Here is a 21,800-nt window from a genome sequence, read left to right as displayed (position 1 = left end):
TATATACATATACACACATATGTATAACACACATATACACATATATACACATATATATGGTGTGTGTGTTATACATATATGTGTATATATGTATATATATGTATAAATATATATGAACTGTTCCCTTTTCAAATAAACTGGACCTTAGCAGATAGAGTTGTCTAAATTTTGTGACAAAAGATGAAACATTTCTAAGAAGCCAGACTAGCTCATGGAACAGATCCAGTGACAGTTTTTTACTTCTTCAGGGTCCTCCTGATTCAATGAAGAACACTCATATAAGATTATTAGCACTTTATAAAGAGAAAAGATTTGATTTCATCTACTTTCTCTTAATTTAAAATTTAATCTGGAGTTCTTGACTGGTGTCCATGGATAGCCTTCAAGGGCATCTTGCCCCAAATAAGTTATTCAAAATAAAATGTGTTCATAGTTTTCATTGTATTCTTATAGAGATGTGTGCTTCTTAACATAAATAATTGTTGATCTAAAATCTTCCATGTTGTACTTGTAGAAGGCCATTTGCAGGCTTATAGTCAAAGTCATAGGATTATAGCCTCTGTGGGAAATATACAATAAGAAATGGCAAGTAAAGTGGAGCAATAAAAATAATTGTGACACTATTATTAGCTATTAGTGATTCAATGCCTATAATGTCCCAGGAGTGACAGTAATATGTAAAGTAGATATTGTTATTTCTACCTTGTAGATGAAGACACTGAAGTATGAAGAGGTTAAATAACTGTCCAGATTCTATGGCTATCATGTGGTAGTACCGGGATTTAATAACATCGGTTTCCTCAACACATAGTCCCTTCACCTATACATTTCCTGACTGTCACATATTTAGCACTGAGTGACACAGACTGTTTATATTTTATGAAACTTACCAAATATTTAGGATGATAGGAAAGATACTTTCAAAGAACTAGACTAGAATAAAACATATTTTTTCTCAGAAATACTTATGTTCTCACTTTGAGTTTTTGTATGGACCATTCCCCTGCTTGGACTGTCTTTCTATCACCTTGAAGTTATCTAAGAGATGTCTTTCTTCAACACTGATGTCAAGTTTCTACATTTTTATGAAGCCTTTATTGACTACCAGCCCTGTGATTTCTCCTCCTTAAGTCCTGTAAACTATCTTTAAGTCTTGCCAATAGTGAGCAGTGACTGGCTTGTGGCAGTCGAAAGCACTGTTAGCCTTGCAGGCTGGAGGGCAGGGGATACAGTCAGAGCAAGAAAGCAGAAAGCTGTAACACCAAATGGAAAATCAGATTCATCAAGAGAAATCAAGGTGGTTAAGCAAATAAAAAGTACATAAAGGCTAATTAGATGAGAAGAAAAGGGGTAGCCATCAAAATGGTGGCCAGGAGAGCAGAAAGAATGTGTGAGGAGATGGCCAAGGTAAGAGCAGTTCTGAAATGGTGACTCCATGCCGTGTGTGTGGATGCCAGAGCATAGAGAACTTTAAAGTTTCCCACCCATCAGAGGTAAGGATCATTAGCTATAAACATAACAGATACTGAAGAACTGTATTTTGATGATAATAATGATGATTTATCAATGCTATGTTGCATCACATCGTGTAAATGTGAATTTCAAAGCAAGGAAAGCATAGTGAACCTGAAAGTTTGAGAGAAACTCCGAAGAGAAGATAGGCCCTGAAATGCATTAGCCAGGGCCAGCAGACATAGTACATTGGACACCAGTGCTTTCTCAAACTCATGGCAGATTTTGCCTATGGATCATAGCTCTCTCTTCTATTCAGACTAGACCTGGCCCCATGATTCTTCTTAGTACGTTGATCCAAGAAAGCACAGACAATCTAGTGGAGTTGACATAGTAAGGTAAGGGTAGAAACGTGGAAAGTTCACAGTAGTACACTCTAAACATCATTCCATTTTTTGAAACTACCCAATCACATATCTCCCTGAAACTTAGGCTTGTCTGCCTTCCAGTTATCCCTGAGCCTCCCCACAAGGCAGCAACTCAAGGTTTTGTGGTTGGCACAGGTTGAGGCCTCCAGGTCCCGGCTCCAACTCTGAGAATTAGTTATATATTTTGAGTTTTACTCTAGTTCTGGGCATTAACTCTACTTACAAGTGTGGACAAGGATGACAAGTTTAGGGGTATATTAAAAAAGAGACAAAGAAGAAAACAGCTTAGCTGGTGTGGAAAAAGCATAAAATGAAAAGGCTAAGAGAAGGATATGCATATAATAAATTCCAGGAAGGGTGAATAGTCTCTGCCTGACCAGGTAAGAAGAAGCACTGGTGAAAAACTGTGGAAAATAAACTTACTATATATATTGGAAGATCTTATTGTGAAGGACAAAAGTTTTCCTTCACCTTGTAGAAATATAAGAGCTACTGGTCAGAGGGCTGAGTTTTTGAGGAGGCACTTAATCCCTATGCAGGACTCTCATCCATCTTCTTAAACCCAGAAGGAAGAGTCTGGCAGCCTGATGCCAGAGACTGCACACACTGAGAGTCAAGAGACCAGTGGGGAACTCCTGCCAAGATCATAGTCATCTAGATGTTAAGGGGATTAGACTCTTCCCAGACACTACACCTTCTGCTGACACTTTTTTTTTTATTTTTTATTTTTTAAATCTTGCCAATGACAAAGATTCTGCCCCATTGCAAGAGACACCCAAGAGAAACTTATTTGACAATTAGCAAATTACATAGAGGCCATTTCTGAAACACTTCATTGGTCTTCAATTCCCAGGTAAATGATGTTATTCATGGATCTGCCTAGCTTTGTATTTTTTTCTTCACTTTGACAGGAAAGTCATTCAGGACCTTAGGAGAAATAGATGTATAATAAAAATGAATAAAAGCTGATGGTATAATGCTTTTCAGAAAAAGAGGAAGAAGACACAGTCATTGACTATATACCATTGACTTTTCTTAGTCCTGAGCATAAAGTATCTTTTAGTATAAAGTATGGTTAATAATGTCTGCCCTGTCTGTCTCTCACAGATGTTTCAGGGACAGAAGAACGAATACAAGCACAGGTCCATCTGTCATTCCTCCATTAACTGCCCTCTGGCATTAGCATCATGATTTGTGGCATTGTCTGTAAGACAGCTTTCTGAAACAAGATGTCTTGAAATAAAGGGGTTAACATTGCTATTATTATTGGGGGGGAGGGGAAACATAAAAAGAATATGCTCAGCTAATTAACTAAAAGTTTTGCATAGAAGAGCCTGAATTGATTTCAATTTTCATTTAGCCCTACTCTTTTGAAAAACATTTGAATATTCAAATGGCTGGAGAGCATGAGGTGAAATTGGCAAAGCAGTCATGTTCCCTGCATACTGTTGGTACAGACTTTAAACAATATGAATTGAGTCAAAAATCCATATTTCCTTTATATTTGTAATCTCACTATTATTTTTAGCAGTAAAAAATCAAACAACTTGTATTTTAACTTGATAAAATCATAAACTATAGTGAATTTATTTAATGTTTAAATCATATTTTGATGCTTATAAAGATTAAATAATTTAATAAAACATTTAAAGACAGAAAATATTTTAAGGAAAATATTAACCATACAAAACAAGATAGAACATTGTCAATGAAATATGGTTTATGCTATATTTTTATATAATATAAAATATATTTATATGATTTTATTTATATGATTTAATGTATATTTCAAAAATATAAAAATAAACTACATACAGATGAGAACAGTGCTTTTCTCTCTGGCTGGTTGGGTATTCTATTCTGTATATCTCAAATGTTCATCGAGAATATATAGAAATATATATATATATATTAAACATTCTAAAGTTTTCTTTAATAACTTCAAGAAATGATTTCATCGATGAGCTAATGAAACCAGTCACCTTGAAAAAGAAAGTCAAACACTGTTTTAAGGTAGAATAATTTTTAGAGAGGATGACCATTCCATTGTTATTTTTTTTTTTTAATTTTAAGTCACATCATTAGTCATATGACCTTGAACCCCATTTCAATTTTTTCAAAGATAGAAAGGGAGCCATTTTTCTGTAAGCTAATAATTGGAAAATAATTTGTCCAGGGTATGAGGAGCATACAACATAGAAGCAGGTGATGTGAATGTCAGACTGGTCAAATGACAGTGGAAGACAGCAGGAGTGTTCAGAGAGAAGATATGATATGCCAGTTGATTTTTTAAATGACTTCTTCCATCAACGAAAAGTAATTTATCACAGAGCATACTCACAGAGATGAAACATGATGCTGGGGACAAGTTAAAGAGATTATAGGCTTCACTAGACACTAGGGAGTTTTCTCTGAGCAATTTACATGAACTTCTGGGTCACAGGAAGGTAAAACAAAGGTTGCTGGACTAGGTGTGTGTGTGAGCGTGTGTATGTGCGCAATCTCATTCGCAGACTTATACTTATCTCTGAGTGCATTTTCCTGGCTTCAGAGCTGCAAGGAATAAACAACCATGCTCCAATGAGGTGCATGGCAGCAGAGATGGAGACAAAAGATAATTTCTTCAAATGAGTAAGATAGGTGTTTGTAATATATTTACCAAAACCCACTTCATGGTTTATAAAATTTGGATGTAAACTAATTTTCAGACTCAGAAGTAGAACTCTACTTTTATTACTTGTCGGGATCATAGAATGCAAACACTATATGTAATTCATTAATTATCTACCTAAGACAACAAATAAATATTGGTTTTACATACCAACTTCAGTCGAATGGATGAGTATATATTTTACTTAAAAATAGCTCCAACTTAGTGAGTGCTTACTATGGATTTTGCATTTTGCAACATACATATTTAATCTTCACAAGAACACTTTGAGATTGGTATTATATTTGTCCCCATTTTACATATTTGATGTGATTTAATATCACTTCAGTTATTTAATCTTTACAATAAAATTGTCCCATTTTACATATGAGGGTTCTGAGGTTTGATAACTTGCTCAAGTCTCCAAAGCTGAGTGAGTGTGAACTGGGGATTAGGAAACTTTCTGTGCTTCCAGGAACACTGATATGAGAAGATTGTGAGGTTTCCCTCTAGGTTAAGTGGAAACACATTTTGCAATTGTTTAGTAATTTCGGCCATGAGGATGGGGGTATCATTATAGATGCTTAGCATTGGCCATTGCCCATCCAATTCTTTGATTTCAATTATTTAGAAACAAAGACACATAAGTGAATTGACATGGTCAATTAGTTCCAAAGTCAATTCTGTAACCACAGTCCTTATATTAACCATTTTCTTTTTTCTCCTCTTCTATTAAAGACAAAGTAAATTAACATGGGCATTTCTACTCTGCTCTTCTTTCAAATTAAAAAAAAAAATGTTTTAAGAACTACAGTGAAGTAAGTGAGTGAAACCCCAGTCAATTGCAAACAATCATATTACCCCGTTGCCTCTGAGAGAGGGGATATAACACTCAGAAAGGAGAGCTCAAAAAAAACATAATTTTTTATGTAGTGGAAGATATGAAATTAATCATTTTCAGGAAACTAGCAGGACAATATAATGTTCTTATGTTATTTATATAATAATCTACATTACAGTCACTTTACACACATTTCAATGGGCCGTTCACTTTCTGAGTGTTTATTGTATAGTGGTATATTAGCATAGGATGAAAGATTTGAGAAAGAATAGTGAGGTATTTTTTATGTCTATTTTAAGCTCTTAGTTTTACTGCATTATGCTATGTGGAGGATCATCTTGTAGTCACATCAAGCTATAAAGATTAAATCAAATTATCCCCCATGGAATAGCTGCTAAATCTTCAGGGAATGGGCAGGTCCCACAAGAAAGGAATGACAAATGGCAATGGGGATACTTACTGAATGAAGCCTGCTGGAGAGGTTTGTGCTAGATGAAGCCAAGGCAAGTGTTCCCTTGAGCTTCAAATCATATCTTATAATTTATGGACATTATCATATACTCACTGCCTGATTTGTTGATTCCTTGGGTCTCCTGCTAGACTTTAAATTCCCAAGACTCAATAACTGTGAGAGAATCTGTGAACACTAGAAAAGGACCAAAGCACCATCCCTTTCAAAAGCCCTTACTTAGCACAGCAGTGACTTAATGACTTGGTGCAAAGCTGATTTTGTAGCCGATGTGTCTTTGGGGAAACATTAAGCCTGACTAGAGGAATAAAAGACTTCGTACTTGTAATTAAGGGTGCAAACCATTTTTTTCCACATGGAATTCTAAAGGCAAAAAAAAAAAAACAGACTAGGGGTGTGTGTGTGTATGCGTGTGTATGTGTGTATAGTGATATGAATTCTCACTTAAGGTGACGAAAGCAAGTTGAAAGAAAAATAATGTTTTTTTCTCTTTAAATTGTAAAGGTTAAAACTAAAAATTTTTTACCTGCAAAGTAGAACAGTTTTCTTGAGATTTTTTTCCAAATACATTAGTGCTAAATGAATTTTTCATGCTTCATATCTACATTACCACCAATTACACTCCGAGGGATAAAGTATGCTAGCAGTTTTAGGAAACTTGCTAAGTGCTGTAGTAGTTTAAAATCAACGTAACATTTATTACAGTTTTACTCAATGATTCTCTCAGAAAAGGAGATAATGAAGGCTGCCAATATTTAGAAATTCATGTTTTTTTCTTCTTGTTCTCCTTTATTTCTCCTTTTCTGCTCTGTGTACTCAGTGACTTATCTAATATATCTCATTATTAAAGATATTTTCTAACACATAATATGTATGGAGACTTCCTTTGTGAATGTTACCATAAGAATCTTATTTATAGCTAATGCTTAGGCTTCTACACTTTCTGTTTATGAACAATGGAAGTGAGTGATGTTTACTAAGCTCCTTCTTTTTCAACTTGCTATGTCATCTCTTAGCACAATAGCAGGTCATGCTGCTCTGATTTTCAGATGTGTTGATGGTCATGACATTAATCTAAGCTAAATTCCTAATAGTGTATGATCCCATCATGTCAGCAGATTAAACTCAATTAAACTGGTATATTATAAAATATTTCTTGGAAATAACATTGGAGACTAGATGGGCATGGGTATACTTTACATGGCTCAAATTTCCTGACTTAGACTCAAGAAAAATGTCAGCAGCAAGCTAGCCCTTAGTTTAATTAGGAAATGAGCTAACTAAGCACGCATGGATAGGTTAATTGTCATGAGCCAAGGAATTGGTAAGTAATGTCACTAGATGTCCTAGAACCAGAGTCAGTGGACTAACCCCTTCTTAGCACCACTGTCACTCTTCGGAACTAAGAATCAGACAGCATACAACTTTTAAAATTATGAAAACCTTTAACCCAAGTCTGATTTTCCTCAAGCAAGCCTGCCTAACAACTTGGAATCCAAAAGCCACTTTAAAAAGGTGTTAAAATATTTATAAAATATAAAATAGCCATTATAGCTTACACATTTCAGGGGAATATGAACATCAAAGTCATTTAAATTCTATAGATTGTCCAGTTAATCCAATGACCAGATTGCAAAGAGAATCAGGCTTTGTTTGTCATTGATGGGAGGTGGAGAGGGTGAAGGAGGGCAGGAGCTACTCTTGTCAGGGTTGTAAGAGAATGTCAGTTTAAGGGACTTCTGCTTCTGGGGAGATGATGTAGTGTGGGTTTCCTTATTTCTACCACTAAGTACAACTAAAAATCCCTGGACATTATGTATAAAACAAACCTAAGAAGATTCTGAATGATGGAGAGAAGAAAGCGAGTATATATAAGGATTTTGAGATCTATGGAATAACAGTGGTGAGTTCCCTAGATTTTCTTTTTGCCTTATATATCCTGGATTTGTTGCTGAAGAAGCCAGAAACTCAGAGATCAAATGATGCAGACAAAGAAGAAATTCCCCATTAGAATCTTGCAGTCTCTATTCGGAAGACCAGGAAAGGGGCAGCTTAGTAAGTCAGAACACCTTTAGACAATAACTGCTCTATGTCAGCAAAGTATTAGTAGAAAAAACTATGGTCCCACTGCTACCCAGCAACGCTATAACTAGATGCCTAGACTCCCTTAGTCAGGATGGTGGCAGAGAAGACTAAGTAGGGATTCTTGACTTTAATTCTTGTCAGAAATTAAGAAGCCACTCCCTATAGTATCAATGGTAACCACATGTCTAGTAGAGCCTCAATTTCTACCCCTACTCAATATTAATGAAGAACCCCACGCATATTCTGAAGGTACGGTGTCAGAGATGACTTAGTGGAGAGTCAGAATTTTTATTGCAGTCCATAGGTAATGAGGGTACCACCACACAAACATTCTGATGTCAGTGGAGGTCACATGGGGAACAGGAATGAGGCCTTCTTACCTATCCCAGCAAGGGAGGAATTATGAAGAACTAGTGGGAAGCCTAATACCTAGTTCTAATAGTAATGAGAAGCTCTCTACCCTTGGGTACCAATGGAAGCTGAATGAGAAACCTGGATTCTACCCCCACCTAACAATATTGAGGCAAATATTCCTTTTTCCCTATTGGAACAATGTCAGAACAAGACAGATAAGACACAAGGTTTAAATAAGATTCATTATAACATGATATCTAAAATGTCCAGGTTACAATAAAAAAAAAAATAAAGTCCTCTTATACTAAGGAACAGGAAGATCTCAAGTTGAATAAAAAGGGGCAATCAATGAATGCCAACACTGAGATGAAACAGATATTAGAATAAACGGACAGATATTTTTAAGTATCCATTATAACAAAACACCTTCAAGGAATAATTATACATCTGAGACAAGGAAACAGAAAGTCTCAATAAAAAATAAAGTTAAAGCAAAGAAATAGAAGATGTAAAGAAGAACCAAATAATTTTTTAGAACTGAAAAATACAATATCAGACTTAAAAAAGAATGACTGGATATAGTAACAGAATGAAGGAAAAAAGAAAAAAATTAATGTACTTGAAACTAAAATAGAAAGTACCCAATTTAAAAAAAAAACAGGCAAAATAGACAAAGGAGGAAAAAAATGGATCAGGGATCTATAGAATTATAATAAAATATCTAGTATTCATATCTGTGGAATTCAGAAAGAAAATGAGAAAGAGTGAAGGTCTAAAAAATGCTCAATTACATGGCTGAATCCTCAATTTTGGTGAAAGAAATAAGCACACACATTCAAGAAACTAATTGAAAGCCAAACAGGATAAACACAAGGAAATGCAAACCATATAGTTAAATGTCTGAATACTAAAGACAAAGATAAGATCTTAAAAGCAGTGAGAGAAATAACATTTTATCTATATGGGAAATATTTTTAAGTAGCAGTGGATTTGTCACTAGAAACCACTGAGGCCGGAAAACATGGCCCAACATTTTTCAAGTGCTGAAGGAAAACTGCCAATCCAGAATCTTATGTTCAGGGGACATATCTTTCAAGAATAAAGAGTTATCAAGACATTATAAGATGAAGGAAAAATAAGAGAATTTGTCACCGATACACACCTAAAAAGAACGACTATAGGAAGTTCTTTAAACATAAAGGAAATAATGCAAGAAGGTATGCAAGAAAATTAGGAAGGAAAGAAGAGAAAAGAACAATAAATGAAAGTATGAGTAGATACAATATACTTTCCTTCTCTTGTGTTTACTAAATTACATTTGACAATTGCAAGAAAAACACTAATATAATTATAAATACATGGAGAGGAATAATAATTAAGATAATTATATAATAAACAGAAAAATGTAAAGGAACATAAAAGAGGTACAGTTTCTATACTTCACTAAAATTGGCAAAATACCACTAAACTGTGATGTCGTGTGTATGTAACATAATACCTAAATAAACCACTGACTAAAGCTGTGCACATTCAAACACTAGATATATCATCATAGAAATTTACAAATCATTAAAAAAACATACAAGAATGTGGAGGAAAAAAAGAATAATGAAAAACAGAAAACAGAAAAATAAACACCACACATGCATTTGAGCCCTAACACATTGATAACTTTAAATTTAAATGTAAATGATAAATACACCAATTAAAAGACAGAAATTGACATACTGAATTTTTAAAAATAACTATACTATTTATTGTCTATAAGAAACTCCCTTCAAATATAATGATATAGAAAGGTTAAAGGAAAAAGAATGAAAAAAAGATATATCATGCAAGCATTAATCAAAAGAAAGCAAAAATGGTTATCTTAATTTCAGCTGAAGTAAATTTCACAGGAAAGTTATCATAGAGAACATTATATGTTGATAAAATAGCCAATCCATGGGGAAGACATAACAAACTTCACTGATTATATATCAAACAATAGAGCTGTAAAATATAGAAAGCAAAAACTGATAGAACTGGAAGGAAAATAGACAATTATAGTTAGATATATCAACAGCATTATTGAGCATCAATTATGTGCAAGGCAGTCTGCTAGGTAATATAAATGCACTAGTGACAAATTAAAACACAGTCCTGTTCTTTATGAAACACATGGTCTATTGGGGGAGACAAATATTAATTAATTAAAAAATATTTAATTTGCCAGCATGATAAATGCTGCACAGGAAATCTCAAAAACGTCAAGCATTTAACCTCTTAATCAAAATGCCCTATTTTAAATATCAACAACAAGAATACAAATTCAAAATTCCCATGCTATAGAATTTAATATAATCTGTGATTCTCTTGTTACATTTCCCAGAGGTAATAGAGTCATGTCAGCACAGTGCAGACTGCGAACCTTACCCACAGCTGCCTCACAATTCACAGCCCGGAATATGGGCTTCTCTAGGTACCTTTAATGCAATTCACACTGACCCAGACCCTGTGCTTCTTCTCACTTTCCAATTCATCTGAGAGGCTGATAGGACCTCCAAAAGTATAGTATAAACATATTATGAAGAGGTACCAGGGGTAGGATGGGTAAAGTAAGAAACCGTCAAGCTGTAAAGATGTCGACTTACCACAATATAAATCTGATGCTTTCGTCTTTTAGCCAGGTCAATTATGTTTATTCCATTGTAGTAAAGGTTTTCCATACATCCGTGAAAGTTTTTCTTTAAAAATGTCCCAGGTTTTCCTGGTACTGGAATTCCTCCAAAACTAAGCTTTACGAGGAGTGGCGGGGGGGGGGGGGGGGGGGGGAACAAAAAACAAACAAACAAAAACCTTATGAGCTCTCAAGAAACGAACAGAATGTAAGCAAGTGAATTTCAGTAGATTCAATTATATACATGAGCCAAGTGGCTCAACTAATTATAGATGCCATTCGATTACACATTTAAAAGGATACTGATTAGCCCACATAAAAATAACTATAATCGATTGCCTTTTAAGAGTTTACAACGTTATTCACTTCCTTTCTGAACCTTTTTAATACTAAATAAAACAGTAATTTAGAGGAGAGGTAAATAAAAAACATCAACATCTTTATATTTATCTTTGATGCAAACCTCTGAGAGAATATGGCCAAATTAAAGCCAAAAAAACAATAAAGTATACCTACGTTCGGCTACAGAGAGACTAGAGTAAAAGCCTGCACTATACCAAAAAAAAAAGCCTATGTGCACAGTTTTTCCCAGATTATTTTTTATAAAGATGATAAATAAAAAAAAAAAATTCAAATAGCTCAGTTTTTTTAAATAAAATAATCAAGAATCAATACAACGGAATCTTACTTAGTTGTCAATAGAGGTACTAAGCATTTGTGATAAAATGGGAAATGAAAGTAATGTTTCCTAAAATATGCAACAGTTATAACGGGTATAAAGTAAGATGTAGACAGTAAGAGTTGTGTTTACAATGTGACTTGGAGGAAGTACTCTGAAACCATTAATGGTGTTTGTCTCTGGAAAGGATATGAGATATTATTTTTCTTTACCACTTTTCTTTTCATTGAAAATTATTACAAATGACTTTTGCAATGAAAATATTATTTTAAACAAACCAGATCTCTTATGAATATTCTTGCTATTATACATATAAACTAAAAAAAAGCAACAGTTTCTATAAATCATGTTTCTCTCTATACTATTTGGTGAGGAAGCCAGTTTTTCTTCACTGCTTTGAAATGTCACCTTCAGCATATACTTAAACTATATCAAAGTATGGGTATGTTTCAGGAGGATGTGTTTCCCCAACCAAGATGTCTTTATAGATGAATTGCTAACTGATATACCAAAGCCTACTGCTTGATGTCTATTTTTTTTTCCTGTAAATTCCAAGCTAATTAAAAAAATATTTATTTATACATTGTCATATATAATAATTATTATTATTACTGCTGCCCACTTTTATTTACCATTGTTTTACTCTATTAAGAGAATTATTTGATATTATTGCTTATTTTGTTTTAAAGTTTATTTTGGAATAATTTTATTTAAAAGAGCCTGCTGAAATTTTGATTGAGAATTTCTTATTTCCATTAACAAATTTACTTAGAGAAGAATGAATATTTGTGAAATATTTCATCTTCTTACACAACGTTCCAGTCTCTTTTCCTATTTTCAAAATATTTTCAGTAAAGCCATTTATCTAAGGTTAACATTTTATTTCCTTAGGTCACATATTCATCATTGAATTAATTCCTGAGAATTTCATGCTTCAAAAAATTTTCATTGTAAATTAATTATTTTAATCAATTAAACATAAAATAATTACCCATCCTGTTGTTTTCTCTATCCAGGTACTTTTATATTAAATAATACACTTTTAGGTAATTTTATTGTACTTTTAAGGGAATTATCATATGACATATTTAAAACACTTCACTCTTTTCTATATTGATCTTTTATACTTTTTTTTTTCTTATTTCATTAACCTGGTCAAAACTTTCTAAAACTTAGCAAAACTTTTTAAACAGTATTAAATAAATATCATGATATACAACTTTTTAAAAAAAGATAGTACTTTTAATATATTTTCTAAGAACATATAATGCTGATTTTGATTCTACATCACATTAAAGAGGTATCTATTGCCACTTTACACTTATTTGCTTATTTATTTGTTTGTTTGAAATGAGAAATTAATCCTCAGTTTTATCTATTGGCCTTTCAAAAATCCATGTGAAAGAACATGGTATTTTATGTTTAATCTACTGCTTAGTTGAATTATATTAATAGATCATAAGTTAATAGATTCTTTGACCCACACGTGTATTCCATTTACTTTAAAATACATGTGCCATATTTTAAGTAGTAAAATGTTTAAGATTTTGTTTTCTTCTTTTTTCAGATATTTATATCAACCTAAGATTATTTGTCTCAGAGATAAACTAAAGAAGTTTTATCTTTAACTCTATTTAAGAAAAACTCAAAATTTTGAGATATATTCTGCAAAAGTAAAACAACAAAAATCATTAATTCACAAATATTTGTAAAATATTTCTTTGATAACTCACAAGATCTTCCTCGTTGATTTATTCTAGTATTCAAATATTTTCAATTTGATTCATTGATATTAAAAAGATCAATTTCTGTTTTGTAAATTGTTTGCATAAATCAAATGTGTAATGTAAAAATATAATTAAATATTTGTTAATTTTATGTATGATTTAAAGACTATCTTTTAGAGCAGTTTTAGGTTTATAGCAAAATTGAGAGGATGACACAAAGGTTCCCTTTAGACCCTCTGTCCTCACACATGCATAGCTTTCCTCATTATTGATATTCCTCACTGGAGTGGCACATTTGTTACAATTGGTGAAGCTACATTGACATGTTATAACCACACAAAGTCCATAGTTCACATCATACTTCACTCTTGGTGTTGTACATTCTATGGATTTGAATAAAAGTATAATGCTATGTATCCACCATTATTATATCATATAGAATAGTTTCATTGCACTAAAAATCCTCTGTGTTCTGGTAATTCATCCCTCCCTGCTGATCCCATCCCTGGCAACCATTGATCTTTTTACAGTATCCGTTGTTTTGTCTTTTACAGAATGTCATACAGTTGTAATCATATAGTATATTACCATTTTGTATTAGATTCTGTCACTTACTAATATGAATTTAAGTTTTTTAAGCCATGTCTTTTCATGGCTTGATAGCTCATTTCTTTTTAGTGCTATATAATTTTTCATTGTGTGGATGTACCGCAGTTTACTTATTCATTCACCTACCGAAGGACATCTTCGTTGCTTCCAAATGTGGCAGCTATAAATAAGGCTGCTATAAACATCTGTGTGCATATTTTTGTGAATGTAAATTTTTACTCATTTTTATGATTTTAAATACATAATAATAATTTGATTCTTCTCATTTTTATGTTGGCCAGCTTCCTCAATTTATAAAAAATATTTTTAACACTCCACTTTATTCAGTCGCAATTTGTAAAAATATTTGTCACAGGGCAATATTTTTTTAAAAAGGGAAGAAATAAACTCTTTCAAATAGCAAAAGCAGTGTTTGAAAGACTTCGGGTAGGGAGTTTTTTAAAGAAGTCAAGTAGTACAAAAGATACTGTATATTACCAAATTGCAATTTTCCATCACATTAAGGAGAACATCTTTCTAGTTTGGGTAGAGGATGTTTGGAGAAGTTTGGTGAAGACAAGAGTAGAGCTAGATAGTAGTGTGGACCTGCTCTTTGGTTCTCTCTGGGAGATTGAAACCTGATAAGATTTGGGTGAATGTGGATAGAGGTCACAGAGATTTTGGAAAACACAGAGAGTTCTTTCTCCTCTAATTTTCATAACAGTGATGGTTGTAAGCCTAATAGAGATGCCTTAAGTTCATACTGGCCCCAGAACAAAACTTTGCTGGAAGGAAGACAGATTAGCAATAGCTAAAGGAAGTGGCAACATAAAAGTGTGTGAATGTTGCTTTAGAATGTCTTGGTTACTTCAGCATAGTATGAGGTAGGCTACTGAGGACCCCCTCCTCACCAACCTGTGAGAGCATAGTGGGAAAATATGAGTGAACCAAGGCTCTCAGTAAATGCGTAAAGAACTGGTAATTGGTCATTTTTAGCATCATATTTGTATTGAGAGAGAAAGAAAAAAAAAAGAGAGAGAGGGATCTTTGTCTATTTTCAATGCTTTTTTTTTTTTTTTTTTCAAATTTAGGAAAGCTAGTAATTACACAATTGAACATAAAATTCTGTATTACTTCCTCTTCAAGGAGCAGGATTAGCTTCTCAGGTCCAAGTCATTATGCATCTTCTTATTCAGTCATCAATCTTTTGTGCTTGTTTGATTTCCTAAATTTCTATTTTAAAATTATGGGAGTTCTTTTTCAGTTACTTTAATTGTGTTGTATAAACTTTTATTTTTATTGCCTCACATATCACTATTGTATTTAGACTTACACATGTATATTCTTTAAACTTTAATTAGTGCCTTAGATTATTAAGCCAAACCTGATTATATTCTGTGAACTTCTCCATTCAATAATTTCATTATAGGATGCTGGTGATGACTTTTGCCTTTCTATTCAGATCCTGGCATATATCATCATGGAGCAGGTATTAATAATATTGAATACAGATTATATTTCAGCCTGTATCATCCGTATGAAGTTGTCCAAAGGCTTTCAGTACACAGATCACAGAGCTAGAAAACCAGCTGCCATTCGATTATGGGCTTATCTATTGATTGATGGCTTAAATTTGCCATAGGCTTCTAACCAAAATTTCTTATATTACCAAGAGATTTTTTCAGTTAATATTAATCAAAACTCTTTACTTTTTATTCTATTATCAACTCCCAGAAACAATTGCAAAAGTCGGTTCTAATTTTTTTGGTAGAAATCCAATTCACTAAGTAATTGTTGAGCCGCTACTTTCTGTGAGGCAGGATACAAGACACTGTGATGGAATTAAGAGTAAATCACACACCATTTCTTTCTTCTAGAAATGTGGGTCTCATCGCTAAGGCAAATACATCCTCTGTGATATTGTGATTTATGGGAAATATATTTTGATTGTCCGAATGTCCTTGGTAACTAGATAAAATCTCCCAAAACTCTTGAAATTTTCTGAGTGATGAGAGCAGTGGGAACATCTTTTGTTATAACATTTGGTCTCTTGTCCTCAGTTCTTGACAATGTTTTAAAGCCATAAAGTTTAAATGAGTGTATTGTTATTCATAACAAGCCCCTTTACACCACAACTGGGTTTATGTTAATGAGGTGAATTTTAGAAAGAAACTAAGGATAGGGCTGATATCCAGGGGAACCAATGAAGACAAAACCATATTAATTTTTGAATATTTAATACAAGAGGTATAATTTAAACATAACAGACTCAACAAATATTTGTTGAATTTCATCAAAGAACACTAACATTAACAATTTTCTTCTAACACGGTTTTTCCCTTATTGTCCTTCTTTTTGTCCATTTAGCTCTTATTTTCCTCATTCGTTTGCTCTTGGTAAATTGCATGGTGACTTTCACTGGTGTTAGTGGTCAAAGGAGAAAAAACAGACTTCACATTGTAAAGTTTACTCTCAGTCTCAGTGTCTCAAGTAACATAGTCTATTCAGTAACAGTCACCTGTTGGGTTCACTGGTGTCACAGGTGGGCTCCAACTAGATGAAAGCCTTGAGAAAGCCTGCTTTGATGTTAAATGCACGAGGTCACAGAACTTGCTACACTCTCTTTCTTTGATCTCATCCCCCTCTTTTCTCTAGCATTTGCTTGTCTCTTTCAATCTTTGATGTTACTTCATGGCAATGAGTTCATCCTCCTTATTGGCTTTTTCTCTGTCCTTGTTTAAATTTGGGACTCTTTCTGTTCTGAAGATTCCTTTCTCTGTCTGACTTGCATTCCTTACACTTCTGAAATTTCTCATTTGTCAATATGTCTCACTTTTGCTTTGATAGTCCTCTTTGTAATGGAACAGATATGTGAAAAGGATCCAAAAGACTCTTCTTTAAAACTACTTAAAACCTTCAAAACTTGCACTGACTTAGTGTCTGTTGAGCCAAATGGAGAGTTCATGGCCCTTCTGAAGGAATGCTGTCAAAGGTTGATTAATTTCTGCCATTTCAAATGAGGCCAGAAATCCCAATTTTCTTGTGAAATCTCTTGATTTTTAAATATTAGCATGAATTAAAATGATTTAAAAAGCAACCTTGATCTCAGCAACATTTCTCGTTGATATCAAGTGCTTATCAATGACCATGCTTCCCGTGTAATGTCTTAGGTACATGCAAGGAAGCCTTGATTTCAACAACCCCTTTTGTTAATAGCGAGTGTGTTTGTGCACATGCTTCTCACCTAATCTTCAGGTCCACACCTGCCCTATCTGCCCTAGTATTGGCTTCCAGCCCAAGCCCAGCTCTTGCCCCTTACACTTCGATTATATTTTGCTTCAACACTCTCTCTCTCAAAAGGTTTTATTTTAGTAATAACAGTGGCATTTACTGATTAGTTTTATACATTGAACATTCTGCTTAGACCTTAATTTCACAATTTTTTCTCTAACTTTTAAGTTGGATATTATTTTCTCCAATTTAAAGCTAAAACATACAAACAAAATAAAAACAAACAAATAAAAAATGTGATGGCATACAGAGATTTAGCAGCTTGGCCAAGGCCATTCAGCCAAAAGGTAGAGTTAGAACTTTAAGATCTTCAGTCTAGAGCCCCATCTCCTACCCATTATACAAACTGCCTTGCCACTACTGTCTTCAAGTTCTGGTTTCATAAAGTAAATCTCTCAGTAAATCAGGCCCCAGTCTAAGGTAAACAATGTCTAGTTTACCTGAAACTTTCCCATTTTTAAAGCTGAAAGTCTCACATCTCCAGAATCCCCTTAGTCTTGGACAAACAGTGAGACATATCATTTGGTAAGTTTTCTGCATTTCCTTGAGGGGAAGAAAAAGAGAGGTGATGTATAATTATAGCAGGAGAAACCACCAATATTTTCTCAACAGCATAAATCAGCTCCTCTTTTTTTCTCTGCCAAAGCAACTTAAGCTACTGGCAGGTTTTATACCATGGGCTATATTCAGACCATCATTTTTATTACTGTTAATATTGTTCTTGGCCCAAATCTGGTCAATTACTAGCATGGTTCTGTTTCTAAATTGGTACCTTTTTTACAGACTCACGGAAATCAGGTGCTGACACAGTCTAATTGGTTCAACATATATTTATATAAATATACATGTATATTTGCTTATTCGTTTGAATGAATTTACAATATTTTTACCTCAGGTTATTTAAATAATGGGTTAAATCATATATATATTAATACTCAAGCAATGAGCTAGTTGGAAACCCTAATTTCAGTATTCATTATACTTTCAGGTAAAAGGGGCTCCTGCTAAAAACTGATACCATAATGGGCCCCATTCTGGCCATCATCCAGTCACATGCTTCCTCATAGCGGGGATGGTGAGGTATTTGCAAGCCAAAGACTATAGGAAGCTGGCACCACCTTTCTAAATCATGATCTTCCTACACAGTACTCCAGACCTTTCTACCTGAATAGCTCTGAAACTGCTCTGAGGCCCTGAACTGTTCTCTTCCCTATCTGTCCTCCTGAGGGTGGATCAGGGACCCACGGGACTAAGGAATGACCGGGGACAGCTATTTATAGTGTGGGTAGGGATGGAACACGTGAGATATGGTTGTCAAGGTATATTTGGCAAAAGTAGAAAGAAGAATATTTTATTCAAGTTTGTTAGCTTATTTTTAACTTTTCAGACTTATGGTATGTGAAACTTCATTTGCACTCTTGCCTCGGGCCTAAGGATATACAAGTGGAACCTGGCTAACTTTAAAATATTTTACTGATGATTACATTAATTTAGCCCAAACTTCGCCAGCCTCAGGTGTCTTATTAGATGATTAAAACCTACTACTACTTCCCCAATAACTAAAACAGTAAATTATATATATATATGTGTGTATAGATAGATAGATAGATGATAGGTGATAGATAGATAGATAGATAGATAGATAGATAGATAGATAGATAGATTTACATAATATAATTAACCCTGATGTGATAGGGTATAACTCCAGAACAGCAGTATATGTTCTGACAATGGGTCAGTGGAACCTGGGAACCTGAATTCAGTCATCCTTCTAGCTGGTGGTATCAAGGTCTCATCTGTGCATATATGTTCCCATGGCAGATATCAAATTGATAACCTAGATTCTGAATAATGAATTATATTGTTATGAAATAAACCTTAAATTTAGATGTGATATTTAACTCTATTCCTTCCAAGAAGGGTGATAATATTGCTTCTGAGTAATGGAAAGTAAGTGTTTTCATTTTCCAGATTTATACAACTACTTAGTAGTAAAATGATTAGAAACACAAAACTCCTGTCTCCTGTGTTCTTCTCCACTTGACCTTTAAGGTGATTCTTCAAAAATTGGAGAGTTTTGGTTATTCTGAAGACTTCTCTTACACATATGTCTTGCATTACAATAGAACCAACATCTAAATTCACTATTACAGTCAATCTGTCTTTTTTCTATGAACAATGGGGTAAGTTGACTGCATACTCTGAAAGGGACTTGAATTCTTTGAAACAGAGGTTGCTTCATAGAAACATTTCATGACATATTCCCCCCCACCCGCACCCCATCCCCCAGGAAATACTTTTTATGAGGTACCAAAAAGTTCGGGCATTTCCTGAAAAAAATCTGTTTCACCTTTATAAAATGAGTGACTTCATCAAATTTCTTTCCCACTGTTGACATTCACTTTAATGCCACTCAGCTGTGATCCCATACAGTTTCTCTACACAGGAAACCACAAACAGGTAGATGTAAGCTTAAAAATAAATGTTAAATCAGGCAACTAGGTGAACTTTAGAACCATTTCTTATGCTGTTAGTGGTATTCGGGGAAACAGTGAGACTTAAATGATTTGATGATTTTTATTGTCTTCATGTTTATAAAAGATATCTCTTTGCTGTAAGATAATAACATTATTGTGTGTATTTTTTGATTTTTGTTTTTGTTTTTGTTTTTGTTGTTGTGGTGGTGGTGGTGGTGGTGGTGGTGGTTTTTAACCATTTAACCTATTTTCTGTTTGCCCCTAGAATATTTGCTGGCGGCTCTTGAGATGGCAGCATTTACCCTAAGATAACTGGCAGATTACAATCCTAACCTTACCCTCAAAGTTTGCCATACATCTCCCATGCTTTTCAGAGAATTACATCAAAACAGGACTGATGCAGTTGGGACAGCTCATTTGAACAGAAAACAGAGGCCAAATGATCTGAAAAAAAGGATTGCAAAGGGGACAACTGTAGCCAGATTCTGTAGTGAACTTATAATACTGAAATGACGTGACAAAAAGGTGTGACAATGTTGTCATATTCCACAATGATACTGTGATTGAAGTAGACAACAGAAATGGAAAGAAAACTAAGAAGCCATATGTCATTGTGGATTATCACAAGAATATGGGAACAGTAGACTCGGCTGATTATATGATCACTTTTTATCCAACTGAGAGCAAAAGGCACAAGTTTCGGTATAAGAAATTCTTTCGCCACCTTCTAAGCATTACAGTGCTGAACTCCTACATTCTGATCAAGAACAGTCCTGAGCACATGATCAATCATGTAAAATTCAGACTGATGTTGATTGAAAGAATGCTGGAAATGCATCACAAGCCAGGGCAGCAATGTCTTTGAGTTAGTCTGTGCTCTGATGATGTCACACCACTTCGCCTGTCTGGAAGACATTTCCCAGGAGCGTACTACCAACATCAGGGAAACAGAATCAAACTGGTCACGGCAGTTTGCTGCTCGCACAATGAGGATGGCAAGAAGATCCGGAGAGAAACACAACATTTTTGTGCAGAATGTGATGTTCTGTTTTATGTTGTTCCATGCTTTGAAATTTCCCATATAAAAAAAAAATATATTAAATACTGATCATCATATACATTTCTGTTACATTAGGATTAGAGACAAATTCTGTTTAGAAACAACTCCAAGGACAGTTTTTATATTTTATTTTCACATTGAAAACCAGGCGGATTTGCTTCAGCCTCAAAGAGTCTTTATGTATAATTAAATGAATGCTGGCAGCGAACAGCACTTTTTTTTCTAAACAGGAAATGGGTTAAACAAAGTTAACAAATGAGAATGATTGATATTCATAGATTTCTAGTGTTGAGCAACTCAAACAAATCTACTGGGTATCTTCCATTCTGAGTCAAAGAGTGACAAATCCTCTTTTGATGTTAATGAATAGCATATGTTATCAACAGTATTCTAAACTAGGGTTAGGATCAAAAGAGAAAATTTTTCTTATAGCTCATGGTAGTGAATAAGTAAAAAATAAGTTAGATCTTAAATTTTCAGTTATTTATCACCACCTCCACTCTTCTATTCTGTATCCCACTAGTGACTGGTATTATCTTCTAACAGAGTTTTCAACCATTTGTCTAACAACCTTTTCTTTCCTCCTTCTGCCTACCCTTGAGTCTAACCTATGGAATAACTACCGTAAAATAGTGGTTCTCAAATATTAAGCTACTTTAGAGTCACTCGGAGGATTTTCAAAAGCAGGTTCTTAAGCCCCTCTCCCAGAGTTTCTGATTCAAGAGGTTTGTGTGGGACATGGATTATTTTCATTTTTAACATATTTTCATGGGATGCTAATTAGGCTGATTCCTGAAACACATATTCATAATTATTAGTCTAAAACATTAAACTGGCTGTGTAACCACCCTGCGAAAACCGTTTTGTGGCTCCTTATCCCCCACAGTTAATTTCCTTAACGTGGTTCACATGGCCCATCATCCCCTGGGCCTCTCCTCATTCTAATGTTTTATGTCTCATTATCCCCTATCTTAAATGGTACATTGATAAAGGTTTAAAATCTCATTATTCGGGGTACCCCTCAACATAGTAAACATATA

General features: G+C 34.0%; 1 protein-coding gene across 1 annotated transcript in view; it reads right to left on the bottom strand.

The window, feature by feature from the left end:
- CNTNAP5 (contactin associated protein like 5) overlaps window positions 1–21,800 on the bottom strand; it is a 716,034-nt gene that overhangs the window by 335,851 nt on the left and 358,383 nt on the right. The window contains exon 7 of the mRNA XM_006920991.1: window positions 10,916–11,056. Within this exon, the coding sequence (XP_006921053.1) occupies window positions 10,916–11,056 (141 nt within the window). The remainder of the gene's footprint in view (window positions 1–10,915; window positions 11,057–21,800) is intronic.

Source organism: Pteropus alecto, unplaced genomic scaffold (assembly GCF_000325575.1).
Source record: "Pteropus alecto unplaced genomic scaffold, ASM32557v1 scaffold3, whole genome shotgun sequence".
In the NCBI taxonomy this organism is placed as follows: Eukaryota; Metazoa; Chordata; class Mammalia; order Chiroptera; family Pteropodidae; genus Pteropus; species Pteropus alecto.
This window is presented reverse-complemented; position numbering and strand designations above follow the sequence as displayed.